The 17,145-nt window shown below is 40.1% G+C and overlaps 2 protein-coding genes across 3 annotated transcripts; one reads left to right on the forward strand and one right to left on the reverse strand.

The window, feature by feature from the left end:
* The first annotated feature begins 3 nt into the window (after positions 1–3).
* Positions 4–9,288, forward strand: PARP9 (poly(ADP-ribose) polymerase family member 9). Its single transcript, XM_041403737.1, has 10 exons — positions 4–118; positions 496–535; positions 1,266–2,101; positions 3,404–3,625; positions 3,706–3,918; positions 4,673–4,733; positions 5,167–5,541; positions 6,357–6,505; positions 7,230–7,395; positions 8,581–9,288. The coding sequence occupies exons 1-10, from the start codon at positions 104–106 to the stop codon at positions 8,874–8,876; spliced, it is 2,373 nt and encodes a 790-aa protein (XP_041259671.1). The 5' UTR covers positions 4–103; the 3' UTR covers positions 8,877–9,288.
* A 132-nt stretch (positions 9,289–9,420) lies between these two features.
* On the reverse strand, positions 9,421–17,145 carry FAIM (Fas apoptotic inhibitory molecule). Of its 2 annotated transcripts, none has more exons than XM_041403816.1 (5): positions 17,099–17,145; positions 14,790–14,925; positions 14,186–14,414; positions 12,677–12,726; positions 9,421–11,281 (listed from the first exon to the last, which is right to left on the reverse strand). In XM_041403816.1, the coding sequence occupies exons 2-5, from the start codon at positions 14,898–14,900 to the stop codon at positions 11,132–11,134; spliced, it is 540 nt and encodes a 179-aa protein (XP_041259750.1). In that variant the 5' UTR covers positions 14,901–14,925; positions 17,099–17,145; the 3' UTR covers positions 9,421–11,131. The 2 variants fall into 2 exon arrangements, with proteins under 2 accessions (XP_041259750.1, XP_041259740.1); XM_041403806.1 differs by lacking the exon at positions 17,099–17,145 and adding an exon at positions 15,561–17,083.

Raw genomic sequence — 17,145 nt, forward strand, 5'->3', positions numbered from 1 at the left:
TCCCCCGCCGCTTTCGCTTTCGCTTCCCGCTCCGCCGCTCGCTTTCGCTTTCGCTTCCCGCTCCGCCCGCAGCTCCGAGCGCTGAGGATCCGCCCTGAGCGAGATGGGGGTCGTCCAGGTAGAGGAGCGGGGCTGGGGAGACGGGGGTCTGGGTGCGGCGGCTGCCTCAGGGGTCTGGGTGCCGCGGGAGCTCCCGGCGGGGTTGAGGGGAACGGAGCAGTCCCGTGCTCTGGCCTGGCGCTCGGGAATGACTCTTCCCGGCCTCTCCCGAGAGTTAGCCGGAGCCGGAGGGAGCTGAGGGTAACTTCGCCCACAGAGCTCCCGCAGCTCCGAGCAGCATTTTAAAAACTACAAAACTTCGTAGAGGTGTTTGAAAAGCTGGTGCTGCCGGTTTGATTTGTAACAGAATCTCACATGTAGGAAGGCAGCCCACGTACTTGATTGCTTGTAACACTTACTTTATCTTTTCATTTTTTTCTCTTTTTATTATAATAGAGTTACGTTGCAGATTTCTTAAGAGGGAAGCCCGCTTTAGGTAAGCCTCTCATTTAGCCATCTGCGAAGTGTGTACTTGTATATAAGTTGAAAACTGACAGCTACAGCCAGCAAACTGGAAAACAAAAGCCAAAAGCAACCTGAAATTCATAATTAGTGTGAAACAGACACGGTTGTGAAGCAACATTTATACTAATTACTTCAACAGGACTTGCTTGCATTTGTCTTTTAAAAGCAAGAGCTCAGAAGTGTTTTGATGAGTCAGCATGTATACTTTAAAAGTGCAAAACGTCAGACTTTTTACAAGCAGGTAGTATACCCTGGAGGAAAGCTTGAGTAAACTCACACAAATTGATTTAAACTAATTAGCATAACTGCTGTAGTATAGTACTGCTGACATCTGCCAGGAGAGGGCTGTATAGCCATAATAATAATATAAAAACTGTTCCTTAAAAAACGTGGTTTAAAAAGTCTTTTCTGAATTCATACGAAGTACCATACAAAGAAAGAACTTGCTTGTGGGCTTTAAGTGCAGACCAAATGAGACTCACAGAATTAAAACTCAGTATAAGATCTCTGTGGCACAGTTAATTGAACCTCCTTGCATTTTCTAAACCTCTGAAAAGGGGAGAGAAAAGATTAGAGTGTGTAAACAATATTGTTTAGTAATGGCAGTAGGATAAAATTGAGAGCTATAAGCTACACTGCTAGATAAAAATAAATGTTTTGATAGTAATTCCTTCTGTTTCACTTTATATTCTGTATCCTAGGGTCAAACATCGTAATGGATGAGGTCAATTTGATGATGCCCATCAGTAAAGATACCTATGAAGCTCTTAAGAGAAGAGAAAACTGTCTAAATAATCTCCTTTCAAAAAAGTTTGCTTGTACGTTGGCCTTCAGAAAAGCAGCGAAAAGCACTGTTGAAGTATACAGGAAAAAAGTAAAGTCGGGCATTTACGTTTGTGTTTATAAGGATGATCTCACAAGACACAGGGTTGATGCCGTGGTGAATGCAGCCAATGAATATCTCGAACATGGAGGAGGTCTTGCTCTTGCCCTTGTAAAAGCTGGAGGGCCAGAAATAAAAGAGGAAAGCAAGCTTTATGTTCAAAGTTACGGAAAAGTCCAAGTTGGTGATATAGCAGTGACAGGTGGAGGTAAGCTTCCTTGTAAGAAAATTATTCACGCAGTTGGTCCTAGGTGGTATCTTCCCGAAAAGGAAAGGTGTTGTGACCTACTTCAGGAAGCTATTTTGAATGTTCTGCTTTATGTTAGTGCTCCAGGAAGAGCCTTAAAGTCTGTGGCTATCCCAGCAGTGAGTTCAGGTGTCTTTGCCTTCCCGATTGATTTGTGTTCTAAAGTGATTGTGATGGCTGTAAAGGAATTTGTTGAGGCAAGTCCACCAAGCTGTCTCAGGGAAATCCGCCTGGTGAACATTGATGAGTCTACAGTCGCAGAAATAAAGAAGGCCTGTGAAAAGTTTCTGGGTGATACCAGTTCACTTGAAGACACTGTGCCAGCTTCACTAAGCCAGTCTCCACCTCACCTTGTACACAAAAACATTCGCTTGCGCATCGTAGAACAACACCCTGAAAATCTGAAGGTAAGTCTGTCCTGTGATTTGTGCAACATGGTGCTGCCTCCAAGTGTTTGCAGGATTTGGAGCCCAAGAGTTCAGAACACATTTTGTATCAGTCCACTAAAAGGTTTTCTTCTCAGTTTGATGAGAATTTACTCATGGTAATTAAATCCTAGGAGCAAGGAGTTGGGTTTTGTCTAAATGGGTATTGTTTTTTATAAATGCTGTTATAATAGAAAGCAGTTAAAGATTGAATGATTTAATAATACGTCTCTGTGTTAAGGTTTATCTTCTTATTATGTAGGAGTACACATTTTATCATGCACTCCACAGAAGTATTCTCTTATTTTCTGCCTTGCTTTTCTTCCTACAATTTATGTTCTCATAACTTCATTACTGGAATTATTCGGCAAACACTGAAACAGCAGAAAATAACTTACAGAGATGATGTGCACCCTGCCTCAATTCCTAATCAACTACTTAAATTGATTAACTTTTTAGCTAGAAAATCTGATGCAAAATAGATGACCTCAGTCATAGGAATTCAACAGAGCTCTTAGACTGCAAGGTACATCACAGAAATGGCATTTACTTTTAGCAAATACTATATCTTAAACAAATTTTTATTTTAAAGAATTGTCATAATTGAAAAGGAAGTTTGGTTTTTTTTGGTGTAAGAATAGAGGATTGCAAAGTTGCAATCCTTGCAGGGAATTTTATTAACCAATTCTGCAGCACTGAAAGATGGACACACCCTCAAGACCGTGAGAAAAACATGTTCTTGTGTCTTTAGATAATATTCAGCAATTAAGGTTAGAACAATTACTGCTGTTATCAGTATTCTGTAAACAATTTTTTTGTGTTTTCCATGTTTGAAATACAGGGCACCTACTATGGGAATCTGCTTTTTCCACTTGAAACAATTTGTATTGGAAACAATTGTAGCTTTGCAGTTCCCTTATGTGTACTGACACTGCTATTTGGTGATGTGTCCTTGCTACCCTGAGGCTGGGATGACAGCCACATCCATAGTTCTCTCCTGCTGATAATTGGCACGTGGGTCGCTTAATGAGAGTAATAATTCTCTTCAGTTCACTCTTGATGGCTGGAACAGCTTTGTGCACACTGTTGGCTTCTGAACTGCCTCTGCAAAGTGCATACTTTGATGTACTCCAGTGCTGTAAGTAATAGGAACATTCAAGCAGCTGATCTGTGGCAGTCATGCCTCTGGACAGGAATTGTGCTTAGCAAGAATGCTCTCTATAATAGCAAGGCTTGCAAATAGTCAGTTTGAAGTACACTGAAATTTGCACTCTTTGCTTGCAGAACACAGCTATTGTTAACCTCATGAATGCAAGGGATGGACCTTCCTCTCAATCTTCAAGACTGCTGGAAAAAGAGGATCCAGATTTTCAGGTGGAACTTGAGCATTGTCTTAGACATCCAACACATTTTAAGGAGCCCCTGATGATGAAAACGCATCAGCTGCCCTCTACATTTGTACTGCATGTGGTATTGCAATGCCAGCACCCGGTGTTACAGCTTGAGGTGACAGTTGCTTACTTTGGATCACAATGGATTTTCATGTTGGGTGATGTGAGGACTGAAAGATTTTGCTTTTCCTGCAGGAATTGAAGGATGCAGTGAAAAGATGCCTGGATCACTTTCAGGATGACTCATCTCCCTCAGTTTCTTTTCCAATAAATTGGTCACCAAAGCTGCCTGTTGACATAGTGGCAGAGACCATGATTGAAGCAGTTTTAAATTTTGCCAGGGCACATCCTAGGAAGAAGAGAGAAGTGCAGTTTGTTATTTGCCCAGATGACCGTGCTGCCTGTGAGGTAACCAATTTGTTGTTAACTACCCGTAATGGAGACAGAACACTCTAAAAGTGTTTCCGCAGATGACTAAAAATGTTGTTAGTCTGTTCTGTACTAACAATGATTGTGAGCAGCAGGTCCCGTTGTGAAACTATTACTTTCATTAACAGATACTCAGTCTTTGCAAATACTTACATTCTCCTCACTAAACTGAAGTCTTCAGCCTGTAGTCTTATAAAAAGGGGAGAGAACTCTAAAATTCTCATGTCTGTCAGTGAGTGTGTAAGAAAGGGTCTACTCTTAACTCATTAAGGAACAAACATTCCTCCTCAGGAAATATTTACAGTAAGTTTTGGTTTTTTGTATGGAGCTCCTAAGGCAAAACACTATCAACATATATGAGCTAACAGAAGTATTTCAAGTAGACAGGCAGGAGAATAGTCTGGGTTTTAAAACTGAGTAAAGATGCATCAGCATTAAACTGCGAGTAATGAGCACCTTTAACTTATGTGATAGCATGGATAGGCCACAGCCACAAGGAGCTGGTAAAGGTGCTTTCAGTGTGTAAGGTGTGTTATCCTAGGAGATGCAGAAGAACAGGAATGCATTTGATATTGTCAGGAATAACATTTTGGGAAAAGCTCATAAATGCCAGTCTTAACAATTTCAGATTTGGGGGTGGGGTTGTAAACTGCTTGTCTAACAGAGTTTTGAAGGTACTAATGGCATATTTGATAAGAGATTGCAAACTCCTCCTAAACTTTTATCTTTCAAGGTTGTCCTGAGAAAATTTTATTCAGCAAAATACAAGCTGGAAAACAGAAGTGATCCTTTGAGTAAGTAGTGAACAAAAGGGGCATTTCTAGTAAATGAGTACTCCCAATTTGAGAATCTGTAATCACAGAATTCCCTCTAAAAGAGGGAACATAGTATTTACATGTGTCTTGGGGAGAGGAGGAAGCAAAAATTCGTGAACACTTTGTATTTTTACATTTATAGGAATGGAACTGCGCAGTCCCTTTTAAGACTTAAAACCCGTTGTCATTGCCTAACTTGTCGGAAGTAATTTAGTGAAAGGCAGATAAATTCTCCATATGTGTGTGTGTATCCTGGAAACCTTACCTCCTTGTAGCTAATCTCTTTTTTGAGTATACCAGAAGAGTAGTTTCTTGTACTGTATGGCTGGGATTACAAGTAGGAATTTGTGTCAGCCCTTGAAGGCTCCTCACTCTTCCAATGCACTTGTATTAAAAATTATCTATCTTCCAGGTACAGAGTCAGGCAGTCAGACTGCAAAAGAGCCTGCAAGCAATGAAGCCATGATTGAACTTAAAGGGTGCACACCCACAGCACTGGAAGCAGCAGAATCGTGGCTCCAACATGTAATGAAAATTCAGGCAGGTTCCCATGCTGTTATTGAAAACAACTACATTTTTTGCCTTGGTAAAGAGGAGTTTGCAGAACTCTCTCGACACCAGCCTTCTAGTGTATGTGTGTCAGAAAAAGTGAGAGATGGACGAGCAAAACTGGAACTTCAGGGCCCTCCTGATGTTCTGATTGATACTGTGCTTGCAACTGAAGAATTACTGCTTCGTGTGCAAGAGAAGACTATTGCTGAGCAAGAGAAACTGCTCTACTCAATGTGTAAGTAAAGTAAATAGTGCCTGAACACTAATTAAGTAAATAAGTGCCTAAACAAGGTTAAGTATGAAGCAGTGTGTATCTCTGTATTGCTGAGAGTGAGCAGACATACATTCAGTTCACACACACATACTGAGTATTGCTTTAATTACTGATATCCCTGTACTTTCACCATGTGAGCCCATGGAAGACCATTTGCTGGCTGTGGTCACTCACTTACCTGGCAGTATTCCCAGTAGGACACAGTTTATACAGGGGCTGGTCATGATGTATATCCAGCTGTATTGGAGCTCCCTCCAGGATACCTTCACTCTAAAGCCTGGCCACTGGAGATTTACAAAATTTGCACTTAATTAACACACACCTTTGCTGAGCTCTTGCTACAGCTGGACCACTGTTGCAGGGCTCAGCAGTAGACTTGTTCTGCAGAGCTGTCATGAACATTTGATACAACTAATGGCATTACAGAAACTAGTGAGTGATCAATTTTAATTAGTGTGTTGATAGTCATTCAATATAGATACCTTTATATGAAAGCTCAGCTGTGAAGAGGTGTCATGGAGATCATAAATTGCTTTTCTTTAGTTTCTTCTCTCCTGGTTTCTTTATAATAAATGAAGAAAAATAGAATACATTTACATACATTTTTGTATGTATATACTAGTCCCTCTCAATATTAGCCTTTGACAATACTTCAGAGAACACTTAACATTCTTTGTTCCTAATTAAACCACCAGCTAAAGTAGTGGATCTGCCTCCCTTGCCTTTGCTTCAGACATTATGAAATATGAAAATTTTACTCCTTTATTCATATCCAGGCCAAGCAGAAGCAGGCCAGCTTTCAGAGGGAGACTTTCACAAGACAAGTACCGCTGACTGCATCCAGATTTCACCGGTAGAATGCCACCTGCAGGAGTTTAAAGACAGACAGAAAGAGTTTGAAGAAGTTGGACTTCGTGTTCTCACGGTAAAGAAGATATTCATAGAAAAACTGAACCTCAGCTCACATATTTGAACTAACATATTTCATGTAAGCGTAAAAAATTCAGATTAACTATTTCAATGCATTGCTTTCAAAAATTAAGATCAAATCAACCTTATCCTTAAAACAGATCCAGTCTTTAATCTGAATTAATAGTATTTTAAATGTAATGCAAATAATCACTCAAAAATTGATTAAATTCTGAGAACTATTTAATTGTACTGTATGTTCTCCCTCAGACTTCATGCTTCAAATGCCCCTTTATAGAACTCTAGGGAAATATGAGATTGGTAGGGTAAATTAAGTACAATATTCCAGGACACTAATTCAGTGTCTGTTTTCTTTTTGTGAGCTTGACACTAAAAATGTGCCAGAGTTCTGATCTGATTATGTGTTACAGCTGGAATCATACTTGGGTATCACTGCTTTACTGAACAGGAGATGGACTTAATCTCTTCAGCATAACTCAAGTACTGGAAGTCAGTACAGCAGGAATATTGCCAGTGATTTCAATGGGAGGCTTGGGATAGTGGTGTCATTCTTTTCTTTGGATCAGTTGCACGCTTCAGATACTTTGTCCACTGTGTGGTCAGTGCTTATAGGCTAAAGCAAAGGTTCTTGCATTGAAGAACATAGCCTGAATAAAAGCACTTTTGGATTTCATAACTGATCTCCATCTGCTTCTGCTAAACTGTTATTTATGTTACAGATTGAAAAGATACATAATCCACTTCTATCTGCTGCATTCCAACAAATGAGAAAAACAGTAGATGGTAGCTCCAAAACAACTCAAAAGTTGTACCAGAAAGTTCCTGCCGAGTTCTGTTGTTCAGTTTGCCAAACTGGATTTCACAGGATGTATTCTCCACCAGAAGGTAATAACTTGCTTTGGCATCTTTAATCAAAATGAACAGTGACTGAATACTAAACTAGGTTAAAATTAGAAAAAATGGCATTCCTCAACAATAACTATTTTTACTTGTATTTAGATTTGTGTGAGCTTACTTTATTATATACAGTAAGGTTTCCTGATGCTGTAGAGCCAGCAAGGCTCTAGGAAGATAAGCCTGAATTCAAGCCTAGCCCAAGCACTAGACAGAATTATTAGTATACACGTAATTCCATGTCCAAGTTTTATTTTGTTGCATCACTGCAAAGAAAGTCAGTGTCCTTAAGTAGCTGCTGCAGATGTGCATTCAGCAGCTTGGTGCTCCAAAGCATGTTCAAGGGCATCACAGAACACTGAGGCTGGAAGGGGCTTCTGAGGGTCATGCAGCCCAGGCCCCTGCTCAGATCAGGTGTGGTCAGAGACAGCAGATGATTTCATTGCTTGGCCTTCCACTTGGAGTAAAGTACACTTGGAGGAAAGTTGTGAATACATGAAATAGTGTAATAGACAGATGCTTTCAGAAAGGGAAGGAATCAGCATTTAGTGCTTCATCCTGCAGTAAGTGAAGTGTGTGGTATTTTTCATGTCAATTGCATAATGGAATTTCAAGCAATGAACTGTTCAAAAAGTGAAGATTTGCCTTTCTTTGTGTAATGTACATGGCACATTTCCACTTTAAAAGCAGTAAGATGATGGTCTAATTTCTTTGCTCTTTTCCATTTGATACTGTAACAGCACTTCATGTGACATTTTTCATATAAATCTCAAAGCTTTTTTTTTGTAGTTTACATTATCAAGATCTTGCTGACTTTTATTGTTTATCAGAGTCCCTTGTACATGATGACTGAAGTGTGAGTCATATATTTATTTTATATAAATCCTTTAGACCTTGATGATTCCATCACTGGGTTAAGAGCTAAATCTGAACAGTTAGCACTGGAGTGGCAGTTAACTGGAATGGCCATCAGCTGTCATTGCTCACGGTTTCAGTGGGAGGTCAGTGCAAGCATCAGAGCCACTCCATGAAAATCAACTTCCAAAAGGATGGCGCACATTGAGCAGTCACATCACTTGTAACCCACAATCAAGCAGCAGTCTCTTGGAACTACCACCCTGAAAGAACCAACTGCTAAATGCTTTCTCTTCTGAAAATTCTTCTTTCTCTTTCCAGAACAAAAATATGGAGCTGGCATCTACTTTACAAAGAGCCTGAGGTACCTGACCAAGGATAAAGCTACATGGGAAATGGAGTCTAAAATGTATGTGTTTGAGGCTGATGTAGTAACTGGCAAATACACTACAGGCCAGCCATCCTGTATTATACCACCACCACTGGACAGGAATGCCTTTACATTATATGACAGTTTAGTAGATAGTTTGTACAATCCTGAGATCTTTGTCATTTTCAATGGTTTTGCAGCCCTTCCACAGTATTTGCTGACTTGTTCCCCACTGAAAGGTGTGTAGCTCCTGGAGGAAACAAGCAGGATCCTCAGTGGGAATAGAGCAGAACTGTAGCTATGGTGAAGACACTCTGAGAACAAAGTCTAGTGCTTAGATTCAAGAGGATGCTCTGCTTAGTAGTGTGCTATGGTCAGAGTGCTTCCTGAAAAGCTTCCTGAAATATTTTTGAACAAAAGAGTAAGTTAACACCCTAAGGAGATTCGGACAAAATTACCTGTGAATGGAAGCAGAAAGGAAGGCATTCCAAAATACAGTGTAACATTTAGCATTAACATTTAACATACCTGATAATTTACTTTAATCCTTAAAGTGAACTCGGCTTGTGACTATACACTTGATGTTTGTGTAGGCTGTCATTCTTCCACTGCGTTTTCTTAATCTGACACATTGCATATATCAGGGAAACACAAGAAATCTGGGTTGTGCCTTTTGAGTCTTAAGTTTTCTTTTGACTTAAGATAGGAGAATGTAGCAGATGAGAGCTGTTTTCTGCTTAGGGACATGCTGTTATATACAGTTATGACAAAGATGAGGCAATACTTCATGATTTCTTACAATGGTTGCTGTACATTTTTATTAGTTACTTCAAGCACTGTAGATGCACATATTCAAAATAAAAAGTATGAATGTCACTATCTGTTGACTTGTATTTTTCTGTAGTCTTGAGAACATGATTTGTACTGTACATGAGCTTCAGATTTCTCAGCAGCATTCAATCTCTTTGAAAGGTTACAAAATAGTAGAGAACTGGTTCAAGCTACAGCTTGAAGTTATTTTTCAATTAATCTACCTTTACCAACATCTTGTAAAGATTACATTGTCAGCCTTGTAGCCAGGAATCCCCACAGTGCTTCTGCAGTGACCTGAAGCAAATACATGGAAAAGCCCAAGAGCTGTTACAGTAATTCCAGTGTAAAAGGGGATTCAGTCCAGCACTTGGGTACCTGGAAACTTCCTCTAGTAAAGCCTGCTGATGGGGAGCACTCTGATCTCTAAAACACAGATGAAATTAGCATTTAATAAAACTTTTCAAAATAATTTGTTAATGGATTCCCAGGATGCTTGTACTGCACCTGTAACTCCTGAGCTAGCAGTTGTAGTGCTAGGAGCCATTCACAAGTCCAAAAGAAATTAAGTTATAAAAGTTTAATTCTGAATTCTGAGGTTACAAGTGGAAATATTTTTTAACCATTACAAAATAAACTTTAGATTAATATATTCATATTTTGGGTTTTTTTAAAAATTATTTTTAAGATTAGCTATGCTTGCTGTTTCAAAGATAGTTTTGTAGTGTGAGTCTCTAACACAAGAGTTTTGCTCTCAAGCAGTCCCAAGGTTGCTCTTAGAAATTATGCTGCAATTCTGAAAACAAAATTAGTCTATTCCTATTTTAACTATTCCATTAAAGTAATCAACTGTTTTTCCATTTCTGTCCCCTTGTTCCTCTTATTTCTTGATTCACACATTACTGCCACAAAAACACATAGTTGTAGGTTTAAGATTTGTTACCACTGAACAAAGGTAAGTTCTTATGTCAGCATGCTCCAAGAGATATTTTTAAAGGGGTTTCATGGCAGGAATTATTTTTTCTTCTATTTTCTTTTTTGAAAAAACTCAGTAATGAGTTTCTGAGCTACAGCATCAGTTTTCGGAACACAGAAAGGAATGTTATTTTTGGCACAATGTAACATCTTGCTCCTAGTGGGAATAGAGAACAGTTTTCATAACTCAGTATTAATTTAATACTGTAACACAAGTATTGGTAACTATGTATTTCATTATTAACCTTTTTATTAATTGTAATTTCCCTTAACTGTATGTGAATAGGTCTGTAGTCAGTTTAATAAAAAAAAAATAATTGTAGAGAAAGCTTTTAAGATCTTACTCCTGTGCCCAGTACAGGCTTTCTCTTCCTTCCACATACACCTGCAGTTAAGGATTCAGTGTTACTGAATATTTTTCTTTCATTTTATTATAGCATGATTTTTCCTGACATATAATTTCTGTTTCACCAGTGCTCTCCACACATAGTGAATATGCTATATATTCTAGATATATATAGCTTATTTTAAAAGCTGGTAGTGTAAGAGGTTGTACATAATTATTTTCATCTGGTCCTCAAAAAGAATAATTTCGTGTACAGAAACTAGAAAATAAACCCAGCACAAACTAGATGTACCAAGTAGTACATATTAAAATAATTACCACAGTAATTGAAAATTCCTGATCTTAGTGCTACCATAATAGTTAACCAGAGGCTACTCCACAGCCTCTGGGATTTCTCTGTTGTCCACAATAAGGGTATGAATAATTCCTTCCTTTCGTTTCCCACTACTGACAGCCTTAATGCAACAGCTGTGGTCAGCAACAGTGAAGTGAGTTTCAGTCCCATCTTCCACAAATTCACCCTGGGAGAAAGGAGACAGGAATAAAAACAGACACTTGATATTTTAATAAATGAAAAGCTCGAATGCATCAATGTCAAGATCACTTGCAGTTCCCACAGCTGCAGCAGCTTTAGGTACCTGTGACAAGTCCTGCCTGAAAGCTGAACAAAGCTGCTGAATCTCAGGCAAGGCTCTGTCAAGGTGCCCAGTTAAAGATTTGTGGGTATCAGATGACAATGAAAATGTCACACAATCAGAAATGGTAAGGTTGGAGTTTGTGAATCAATACTCCTGTTTCATGTCAGTAAACAACAGGAAAGGCAGCATCCTGCCAAGTTGGTGCCACAGCCAGCAGGTGCCACACAAACCTGTGCTCAAGTGGCAGTGAAAGGTGAAGTGTTTAGGATGTCTTCTACAGCAGAGCCCTGAATCGAGTACAACAGTTGTGTATCTGGGATACACACCTCCTGCTGCAGTTCTGGAATTTCTTGTTAGAGATTTTCCCAGGCATGGCTGTGTTTTTGTCATGATGACAGCAGAACTAATGGGTGCTGCTCTAATGGAAGCACAGTTTGGCACTTAACCTGCACTCAGCTTGCAAGGACACCTCTGAGTGCTTTCAGTACATTGCAGAAAAGGCTGAGCCATCAGGAGCAGACCTGATTTACTGGAAGAGGAGGCTTCTTCCACTGATTACCAAGCAAATATTTGGTGAATCTTTTAATCCTGCTCTCAGGTATAGCAGAACTGTTGATTTTATCATTTGTACTCATCCAGGGGCTTCCTTGTGGCAGCAGTAAAAACTTTGACACCCCTGGTGAGAAAGCACATCCTTCTAGGATGGGGAAGCCTACCTGGTGTGCATATTGAAAATCATCAAAAACCAGAAAGACATCAAACAGATTAAACCACCTAGCTGTCAGCCTGCTCTGAAAATTAATGCAGATGTGATCAAGATAAAAGATTTGACTTGTTCCAATGAGGCTCTTAAGCCCTAAGTATTAGGAACATCTCAAAATGGCAAAAAGCATGAGTCATAAGAGATTATATGTCAACTTTCAGTGACAACTATTACAAGTAGGTTTGGATGCAGTAGCTCTACACTCTGCATCAAACTCAAATCCTTCCCAATCTCCAGAAAGTTTTCTCCCTAAAAATCCTGCACAACTGACTCAAATTTCTTTTGGCTAAAAAGGATAAAGAAAAGCATCATTTATCCTTAAACAAGCAGATGTTTGACATATGAACTGAAATACTGCCCATTATAAAATTCAGTGAAGGTCATTTGGAACAGACCAGGAGCATCCTGGCTGCCTTGGCCTCTCTGGGAGATAATGTGCCCTTCTGGGGCTTTTTCTGCCAAGCTTTGGTTACATAGCCATGGCCTGGGAAGAGCCTTTGGAAAGGATCACGTACCGCTGTTTCCATTTTTTGACCGTTGCACCACACATCCATAGTGTCCTTTTCTGTGAAGGAAAAGAAAAGGTAGAAAGAACAAGGTTGTTGATTGGTTTTGGGTTTTTTTGGGTTTTTTTTTGTTTTGTTTTTGGGGTTTGTTTTTTTTTTTTGTTTGTTCTAGGGGTTTTAAAAATCTGTTGAATTTTACTTCAATTCCCAAAAGTTCCTAAGTAGCTGTAGTACCTGAGCTACAGGGTTTGTTCTCATGTTGGAGGGAGAGGAAGATCTGTCATCAACTTTTGCTTTGAAGATACATTTTTCCCCTCCCTACCCCTGGCTGATAACACTGTGTTGTTCTGAATAGTGCCAGAGATACTCTGACAGTCTTAAAATGAAAAAATTAAAAGACAGAAAAGTAAAGTAATTTTTGCTAATTACTTGAGTGCTGGTTATTCAATAAAGCTCTAACTCTTTTTCCAGGTCAAATTAATTCAAAAGCAGCATTATTTAACATCTATTAAACTGTCTGTATGCTTAATATTTTGAAAGCACCAAGTACCACTTTAAATATCAGTCTTAGGGGTTTTTTAAACTTGAAACAGAATATTCTTTTACTTCTCCCAGCACATCCTCCTTAAATTACTTTGCTGTAGAATTCCTGTCATTGACACAACATCAGCAGAGAGCTGAACCCTGCTTGCCTTTCCAGTAAGCATAGGGAGATTAAAATTCTGTGAAGACTTATCTGTTTCTGGCACTAAAACTGTCTTTCTTCATTGCTCCCCTTCATCTTAGGGCAGTTCATTTTGTCCTGAGGTTTAAGAAGAAATCATAGTCTGAGATCTCTTGTCTCCAGCTCTAACCATACAGCAATGCCTAAGTGGAAGTTTTCCCACTAGATGCCATGGACAAATTCCTCAAGGGATCCCTTCCTCCCACCTGCTTGTAGTGTAACTGGGAAAGGGAGGACAGAAGAGAAGCAATGTATTGCCTTACTGTTATGAAAGTGAAAGAACATCATTGGAAGGTTTTAATTTAAGTTTGTAGATAAGAAGTGATGCAGAAAAAAGGAAGCTCACCAATCTATCAAAAATACAGAATAACATAGTTGCACTTCAGATAAAGACTTCTTGACCACGGCTGATGATTTTTGGAAGGAAAGCCTGGTTACCTGCTGAACAAACTCAGACCCACGAGGTTTGATCACAATGCAGGTAAAATTTCTGTGACAGGCTTCCCCTGGAGAGCTGCCTTGCTAGGGCACTCTATGGATGCAGCAGCAGTAATGCCTCCCAACTTTTTTTCTCCCCCAAATCTAGACCATGCTGCTCTAGACTCACACATGTATAACAAGACCATTACTTTTCAGACTGTCTTTGGCATCTCATTCCAAACTTCCACACCCCCCAAGATTTTATACTGCGTAAGAGCTACCCACTGAACTGTGCTTTCTCTTAATTACCAGTTTTTAAATGCACAAAAGTTTATTCAAAGGCAGCAACATGTACTCACTCAATGTTTACTTACCTAGAACAATTCTATAGTCTGTACCTCCCAAGTTCAATATCCAAGTATTGGTTGTTTTTAACCTGTTCTCTATATACTGCTTGAGACTCTTTCCATTGATCTCCAAAGTATATTCATATGCAAAGCCACTGACTGCATCAATGTTAATAGCAGCTTTAGTTTTAGTAGCTCCAACAGTGAATGTTTCTTTACCCACTAATTTAAACATCCATTCTCTTCTTATTTCTTCCTGTAGAAAACAAACAAACAAACAAACAAAGACAGTGGGTATTAATTGAAAAACCTGAGTGCAAGTTTTAATATTAAAAAATTGAACTGGAACTCAGGAGACAGCTCAGTACTGAACTGCTGTTTGGGAATCAATGCATACACGGTGCTTTGTATGCACAGAGTGCCTCTGCCCAAGGACAGCAAAGCACTTCATGAATACTCACACCTTAATTGGAACTGAAAAAAAAGAATGATGCATTCTATTAAAGTAGGTAATTAACTGCATGTAGCTCACTCGCATTTATTAGTCTTTTGTTTGCTGTGATGTGTGTTGCATGGAAGTGCACTTATATAATCTGTATCACAGTGAATTTTGAGCACATAGCAATTTCACCTTTCCATCAACATAGACAACACGCTTTCCTGAAGTGGTCCCGTGTTCAAATTCAATCTTATGAACACCATCACTTAAAGCTACTTCCCAAACAGCCACCAAATCTGTCATCTTCTCTAAGTGGCTGTACCGAGACCTAAGGAGAAACCAACAAAGTCAATTAATTGTCGTTGAAAGTTCAAGTCTCAGTGTCTGCAGTTCAAAGCTTCACTGCTGCTTTTGCTTTTGTATTTGCACTTTCTGCAAATACAAAATGAGACTTGAAAGAATAAGCTTACAGAACTGCTTATATTTTCATGTTTTTCAGACATTCAAATATGACAAAACATCACAAAATATAAACAGTTAAACAGACTCATTTTGACAAACAGTACAAAGACACAGCTACCCATCTAACCTCTAAAACTCCCATTTCAGGTGAAAATAGGTAACAAAATTATATTTAGTTTTAAGATCCTCCTGGACAGTTCTGCTATTTCTTGGTAGGCAATAAATTATATTATTTGATTGGTCTCAAAGAAGCTTTTTAGACTTGAAAAAATAGTATGGCCAGTTTAGCTATTTGCTGTGTTAACAGATTTGTCTCTAATCTCATAAACACTACCTACATCATTTGGATATGCAACTCTGCACACACAGACACAGGGGAATGGATCTGGCAAGATATCCTTTTATTCAAGGAATTTTTAAAGATTAGATACAGTCATAAGTGACCACTGGAACTGTGGATATCTTTCCAAATCTGTTCATATCACAGTTCTGATTTTTTACCTTACTTCATCGTCACAGACAGTAATCTCCTCACCGGATGCCATAGAAGCCAAAAGAGCTTTTAATCCAATTAGCAGCAAGAAAAAATAGAAAAGCAGAATAGTAGGAGAGAAGCGCTGAAGTCTAAAGTTTCATCATTTTCTCCAGCTAAGATAAAGGACATTTTTAAAAGCATCATTAACTAACATGCAGTGCTGTGGTATATATGATAAAATAAAAACACTTCAAATATAACCATCTTTCTCTAAGACAGAAAGACAAGCGTATTTTAAAAAAACATTGCATCTTACAAAACCAAGTAACAGCTAGTAAAGTTTGTCCTACCTTTACTAGCTCCTCATAACTTTGTCAGTTACTGGATGGAAAAATGGGCTGCCTGATTTGCAAGACAAAGCCTAGAAATTAACGTCTTGACCAAAACAGGAACCCAATCCAGAGCCACCCATCTCAGCCCCAACTCTAATGAATTTGGGACTGGAAGTAGCACAGGCAGTAATTTCACCTCCTCCCTTTCTAAAGCACTGTAGCGGCTTTCAACAAGCACATTAAAAAATTTGACCTGGCAATTCAGTCACAAAACATATGTGAGCCACAAGGAACTAATTTCTTACTTAAGAGGATTTTAGACCACGATGGTGTTTTACAACCACTGGTTTTTAATGTATTATTTTCACTCATTAATTTCATCATGATCTGTCACGTCAGTACCGATCAATAAACAAACACGTGCTAATAAATGCCGAGGAGTTGTTTTGGCTCTCCTGAAGTGTCTGGCTCCTGCGGAGGCGGCATCCCCGGCACACGGGGGGAGGAGGCCGGGAATATTTCCCGGCTCTGCTCCAAGGAGCAGGCTCGGCACAGACCCCGTGTCCCGGGCAGGGATCAGCACAAGGGGCGGCCTGGGGCTCGCAGGGGATGCCGCAAGAGGAGTCCCGGAGAGCCCAGAGCCTTCACCACCGCGGGCAGGCCGCAGTCCTGCGGCGTGGCTTGTAGGCATCATTTAGGATCAATGCTGGAAGGGTTAGGAAGCATCCCAGAACACACAAATTCCTTTTTTAATTTCTTTCCCCTCAAATCATGGCGATGAAGCGATGCACGTTTATTTGACACCAAGCCCGAAGGCAGACTCCAGGCCAGGGGTGTTTGCTGAAGGCCGGCCGATCCCACCGCATCCCGGGGGAAAGGCGTGCGCTGCTGCAGCGGGAGCGGCCCCTGCTCCGAACAGGGACACAGCACCGCTGCTCCACCGCCTCTGACACTGACCAACTCAGCAGCCCCAGGCGCTATTTACCCCTTTACTCGGAAGGGCTCGTTCTGAAAGCTAGGCTGGGATTACGGCTCCCAGACCATCCACCTAATCCCGGCAGCGCTCATCGCGGGGTGGCATACCGAGAAATGCATGCGCTCCGAGGACGGCAGATCTACCCCCACCGTTACCGCCAGCAACGAGCTTTTTTCCATTTTTTACCGTCTTTATTTTTTGTTTTTATTAGCCCCGCGCCCCGCCGCAGCCGCTCCCGCCGTTCCCCCGCTCCTACCTCCGCCCGGTCTCCTCCCCTCGCCTCCCGCGCCGCAAAATGGCGGC

Source organism: Onychostruthus taczanowskii, unplaced genomic scaffold, assembly GCF_017590055.1.
Source record: "Onychostruthus taczanowskii isolate IOZ18803 unplaced genomic scaffold, ASM1759005v1 scaffold10, whole genome shotgun sequence".
Classification (NCBI taxonomy): Eukaryota; Metazoa; Chordata; class Aves; order Passeriformes; family Passeridae; genus Onychostruthus; species Onychostruthus taczanowskii.